The 6000-nt window shown below is 48.8% G+C and overlaps 1 protein-coding gene across 1 annotated transcript; it reads left to right on the top strand.

The window, feature by feature from the left end:
* The first annotated feature begins 1392 nt into the window (after positions 1-1392).
* LOC127323770 (probable carboxylesterase 2) lies at positions 1393-2817 on the top strand. Its single transcript, XM_051351890.2, has one exon. It carries the CDS (start codon positions 1480-1482, stop codon positions 2557-2559), a length of 1080 nt encoding a protein of 359 aa, XP_051207850.1. The 5' UTR covers positions 1393-1479; the 3' UTR covers positions 2560-2817.
* The last annotated feature ends 3183 nt before the right edge of the window (positions 2818-6000 follow it).

Raw genomic sequence — 6000 nt, 5'->3', positions numbered from 1 at the left:
AGCTGTCGACACTGCTCGAGTCATCGCTTATATAGGAGTCCGCGGATGACTCGAAGGACATGTCGCTGAAGATCTTGGCGAGCTTTTCGCTTGCCCTGGTGCTGATGAAGCGTGGCGATGAAGTCTCCTCTTCGCCTGACTCGATTGACGATGTTGAGCTCGAAAAATCGGAATCGACCGCCGACAATCCCGACGAGATCGGAACTTCGAGACGATACGCTCCCTCTTTTTCGACGCGAAAGTGGAATCTTTCGAACGTCATCTCCATAGGCTCCTCCAGATACGCATATGCATCCAAACGGGAGGGCGGGTGAGGAACAAAATCGACAGGACCAGTTGCGATCTGTTTACCTCGATCCATCGCGTTGCTTGCTGTTGATGAAGTCGACGATCTTGAATGTGCCATCGAGATCAGATCCTTGACGCCTCTAGTCCCCACGGTCGGCGCCAATTGACAAGGGATTAACTTGCCAATGCCTACGGGTTGTAGACTAGGGTTTAATTGGAAGTAGAGGGCAAGTAGATCTCGAAGGTTTCAGCCGAAAAGTACTCGACGATATGAAAACTAGGGTTTGTCTCGACTCCCCCTTATATAGGAGGTGGAGCCGAGGGATTCATATTGTACAAGTTACAGAGTCCGGGAGGGTTTCCAACTCATCCCGCAAGATTACAAATATTATCTCCTAATACAACTCTAGCTTTCCTTAATAACAACTTGGGCTTCTGATTCTTCTTATTCTTCGAGTCGTGGGCCTTCAGTAAACTCCGGGTACTATCTTCGGCAGGCCCATTGGGGATGCCTATGTCACATATGTCCACATCAGCTTCACTAGGCATGGTGCCACCTCGGTGCTGACATTGGGACCCACTGGTCATATCATTTTTTGTCAAAAAAATAGAAAAGTATGATGTTTCTTTCTGTAAAAGTAAAGTGATGGTATTTGGTAAATTTAAGTATAAAAACGGTTGGTTCATGCTATGAACTCAATGAACGGCTAGGTGAGGAGTAATGTTTTTGTGGCCGTGACGCTTTCGGTTTTGTTTGTGCGTGGGGCTTGATTAACTAGGCGCCAGTTACGGCTTGGGTGAGTGACGATGGACAGGAGTAGGATAGGTCCGCGCACTTAGCACTAGCTACGCGCCCGATGGTTACGGTCACTAGTGCCGTGGCGAGTGTGCCGCCCCACTACCCAAGGAAATTAAACGGCAAACGGCCCTGCGTGCGCATTGACCCAGAGCCGATAAACGTTTCGCGAGTGCGCGCGCCACGTCACGCATCGGTCGTTTCCCGCGCACCACCACCCGTTCGTCCCGAGCCCAAATGGTGCGCGCTGCCCACCGTGTCGGCCGCACCGATCGATCGGCGCATATAAGCACGCGCGCGAGCGAGCCCTGGTCAGTTACACTCGCGGCAGCACCACGGCACGGTGCAGGTAGATCACTCGCGGCCGCACCGTCCCCGATCTCCGTGCTCCGGTCATGGCGACGCCGCGAGCCGCCTTGCTCGCCTCGCTCCTCGTGGCGCTCTGCTGCTGCTCGTCTCTTCGGACAGGGCTCGCTCGGAGCGGCGCGGAGGAGGAAGGGTCGGCATTGCGCAGCCGCGGTCCGTACGTGGACGAGGTGAAGTTCGACTTCACGCCGTTCCTGATCCAGTACCGGAGCGGCCGGGTGCAGCGGCTGATGGGCACGAGCGTGGTGCCGCCGTCGCTGGACGCGCGAACGGGGGTCGCCTCCCGCGACGTGGTGATCGACCGGGCCACGGGCCTCGCCGTCAGGGTCTACCGCCCGAGCCAGAGCCGCACCAACAAGAAGCTGCCCGTGCTCCTCTACTTCCACGGCGGCGCGTTCGTTGTCGAGTCGGCCTTCGGCCCGGCCTACCACGGCTACCTCAACGCGCTCGCGGCGAGGGCGGGCGTCATCGCGGTGTCGGTGAACTACCGCCTCGCGCCCGAGCACCCGCTCCCCGCCGCCTACGACGACTCCTGGGCGGCGCTCCAGTGGGTGCTCTCCAGCGCGCGGAACGGCTCGCGCTCCTGGCTCGCTAGGCACGGGGACATGTCCCGCCTGTTCGTCGGCGGCGACAGCGCCGGCGGCAACATCGCGCACAACCTGGCCATGCGCGCGGGCGGCGAGGAGCAGAGCCTTGTAGTAGCCACCGGCAGCAGCAAGGCGCGGACCATCGTCAGGATCAGGGGCGTGGCGCTGCTGGACCCGTACTTCCTAGGCGCGCGCGCGGGCCCGTGGGCGGAGCGGGCGTGGGGGTTCATCTGCGCGGGGCGGTACGGGACGGGCCACCCGTACGTGGACCCGGCGGCGCTGCCGGCGGGCGCGTGGCGGCGGCTGGGCGGGGCGCGCGTGCTGGTGACGGTGTCGGGGCGGGACCGGCTGGGACCGTGGCAGAGCGGCTACGTCGGCGCGCTCCGGGGCAGCGGCTGGGGCGGGGAGGCGCGCCTGTACGAGACCCCCGGCGAGGGCCACTGCTTCTTCCTCAACTACCTCGCGTCGCCCAAGGCCGCCATGCATATGGCCACGCTCGCCGACTTCGTGAACCAAGCCTAGGCTTCGAGCTCTTGGTCGATCGGCGGCGCGGTAACTTGGGGAGACGGTTATATACATAGCGTAATAAGTACAGTAGTGAGTGAGAGCGTGTGTTACTGCCACCTCTGTTTCGTTGTTTGTAACGGCAGTGACAAATGGCTTAATTTGTTCGCCGCGGCCGGAGAATGCACTGTATTCCTCCCGTGCCACCATTGTTGAATTTTGGAACAGATATATATGGATGGCTCGATCGATTTCGACTTGCCCCAAGTTAATAAAGGCAGAAGTGGCTCGTGTAGCAAGCCGTCGGCTACGTGTTTCCCATGTTGCCGGCTGAATCTTGAAGTGTGTTCCTCCTCTTCATTTCATCCACGCTCCCCGGCATGCATGACCTCACGGCGTCGGCGTGCATGGTCGTGAACGACTAGGCTTTCACCTGCGCTTGTGCTGCATCATAATCTTTCTGCAAGAAAAATAATAACACACACGTCCTTGAGAAGTTCAGGTTTATCTTTTTTTTTTCTCCATCCCTCAACGGGGCGCCGTGAGTCCGTGAGCTAACCTCTGGACCATCGGTAGCAAAGCTCGTATCTGAAGAAGTTCAAAAAAAAAAATGATGCTTGTGGAAGCAACGCAGAAAAGTCATCAACGCAGAACAGAGGATGTTGCGACCATGATCTTGAGAGATCACAGTCTCGAGAAGCTATTGCCAAGGTGGGAAATATAATCCCAACTTCGGTTAGATAGAGATGGGGGATGTAAAACTCTCAAGTTCCGCGACGGAGATGTACCTGGCTAAGCTTCATGAGGCCGAAGCGGCCGCCTTTTAAGACCCCTATGGCACACGGAAGACATTTTCCTTATGTGGTGCGAAATACCGCTGACCCCAATAATTATAATCGTGTGCGCGTGGTGAGGGCAGACTCTAGAGGGAGTACAACTCAAACTCTTATGTTTAACAGAAACTTCGCACATGACTCAGCTTGTAGAAAGCGTAGGCAGACGCTTGTCATTCAAGATCTAATGTCGGACGATGGACTTCAACCTCCAGCCCCTCGATGTTGCTCCAAAGAAAAAACGTCAATCTAGGTGGGCTAAATGACCTCTATTCTCACCGCCGCCCATGTCCCTTCACCGGAGACGAAAAACTCGAAGGCACAACGGGACCAGACGGACTAATCTGAGGTTGCCTCAGCCTCCAGCCACCCTACTGGCTGGTGGAGGGAAGGGGATCCAGCTGCGTTGGCGCCATCCACCGAGGGGAGAGCTGATCGCCTCCTGAGGAAACTTAGGAACAAAAAAATGCTTCGCGTCCTAGTACCACAGAGGTGATTGATAAGATAAATTTTGAGATCTCTCGGATAGGCCTTCGGTGGGCTGTCCATTTGGCACGATACAAAGGTTCACATCTATCTTACCTCTAGAAGTCAAGGGCTACAATAGTATTTTCTTTAGAATCAAGAGCTTATGAAGATTAATAAAAAACACCATAACCAGTAGTGCTTGATACAAGTTATAATAAATGCAGTGATCCCAAGTTCGCTGAAGAAATGAAATTGAGGCAAACTCACATGAGTATGAGCTGCTACGTTACCTTTGTCTTAACATGAACCCGACTCAAAAGATATGCATCTTCCTGTAAAATGTTGAATTTCATTTAGAACAGGGTAGCATCATGGCCTTTGGCTAGTGCTCTTGAGAAATGGTCTGGTCTACCTCATTTCTCAAAAGATGTATTTACACTATCCCTTATTTTATTTCTTATTCCTAGAGGATTTTTGTATTAAGTTCTCCTCTTTCCGGTTAAGATATACAAAGAGACCTGCCAACTATCTTTTAGTGAATCTTTTAAAGAAAGATTATGTTTAGGTTTTTCTTTACTCTGTCCTCAAACCATAATTTTCTTTTTTCTACTTTCTAGAATATATAAACTGGATAGAGACCAAATTTTCAAGTTTGACCAAATAAAATAATGAACATTTTCTTTAGAGGATGGACAAGACAGAGAGCAGTTCTGTTTAAAGGAGAGAGAGAGAGAGGGAGAGGGAGAGGGAGAGGGAGAGGGGGAGGGAGGGAGGGAGGGAGGGAGAGAGGGAGAGGGAGAGGAAGAGAGAGAGATGGATGGATGGATGGATGGATGGACGGAGGGAGGGGGAGAGCGAGAGCGCGTGAATGCTATACGCCGACTAGGTCTGCACGTACCGCGCACTGTACATGCCGACCCAGTAAGGCGCGCTAGCGTTTTTCTTTAAATCATGTTTCTTCTTTTTTCCCTTTTTGTTTTGTTTTGTTTTCGTTTCTGATTCTTTTTGTTTTCTGTTTCTTTTTTTAAAAGATTCAAAAAATGTTAAGATTTAAAAATTATATTTTTTGAAAACTATGCAGATTTTAAAAAGTGTTCAAATTGAAAATATAAGTTTGAAAATGTTCAAATAGAAAAAATGTGTAAATTCGAAATTTGAATAAATTTTGAATTTTGAACGATTTTGAAATTTGAACAAAATTAAAATTCAAACATTTATAAGATCTGTAAAATCCAAATCAAATTATAAAAGTTAAAGTAGAAAAATAAAACAGAAAAAATTAAAAGAATGTTAGTTTTTAAAAACAAAACTATAAACAGAAAAATAAAAAAAGGCGTTTTGCCTGATAGGCCCCGGCCCAGTTAACAACTGTCGGGTCGAAGGGGTGTGCCGCATCCCATAAGTGCTGACCTGGGGGGACTGCTATACGCCGACCTGGTCGGCGCGTGCGGGGTGCCGCACAGCCCCAGCGACCAGGTCGGGTAGTTTGGGCCGCGGCCCATTAGCTCAGGTACGTTTTTTTTTTGTTTTTTCTTCTTCTCTTTCTTCTGTTTTTTTTTCTGTTATTAATATTTTTCTTTTTCAAAATCTAACATTTTTTATGAAATTATTTTTCAAGATTTTTTTTTCAAACTATGAACATTTTTAAATTCAACAGTTTTAAAATTTGAGAGATTTTATATTTTGAATATTTTTCAAAAAAATATATTTTTCAAAATTTGAACATTTTTCACGTTTGAACGGTTTTTAAATTTGAATGGTTTTTAAATTTGAATATTTTTCATGTTTGAACAATTTTCAAATTTGAACAATTTTTAAATTTGAACGATTTTTAAATTTGAACATGTTTCATGTTTGAACAATTTTCATGTTTGAACGATTTTTAAATTTGAACGGTTTTCAGATTTTAAACGGTTTTTATATTTGAACATTTTTTTAATTTAATTTTTTAAAATATTTCTATTTTTCGAATCTGAAAAATAAAAGTAAAAAAAGTAAATAGAAAAAACGAAAGAAAAACGAAAACAGAAAACAGAAAAAAGAAAACAGGAAAAAAAGAAACAAAAAAGAAACAAAAAAGAAAAGAAAAATCAAAAAGAAGACAGCCCGCACCTAACTGGGCCGGCCCGTACCGCGCACGGGGTGTGCGGCGCGCGGT

The sequence above is a fragment of the Lolium perenne genome, chromosome 7 (genome assembly GCF_019359855.2).
Source record: "Lolium perenne isolate Kyuss_39 chromosome 7, Kyuss_2.0, whole genome shotgun sequence".
NCBI lineage: Eukaryota > Viridiplantae > Streptophyta > Magnoliopsida > Poales > Poaceae > Lolium > Lolium perenne.
This window is presented reverse-complemented; position numbering and strand designations above follow the sequence as displayed.

Bases quoted from the DNA above. Each gene is read 5' to 3' on its own strand.
- LOC127323770 (XM_051351890.2), top strand. From the start codon at position 1,480: ATGGCGACGCCGCGAGCCGCCTTGCTCGCCTCGCTCCTCGTGGCGCTC.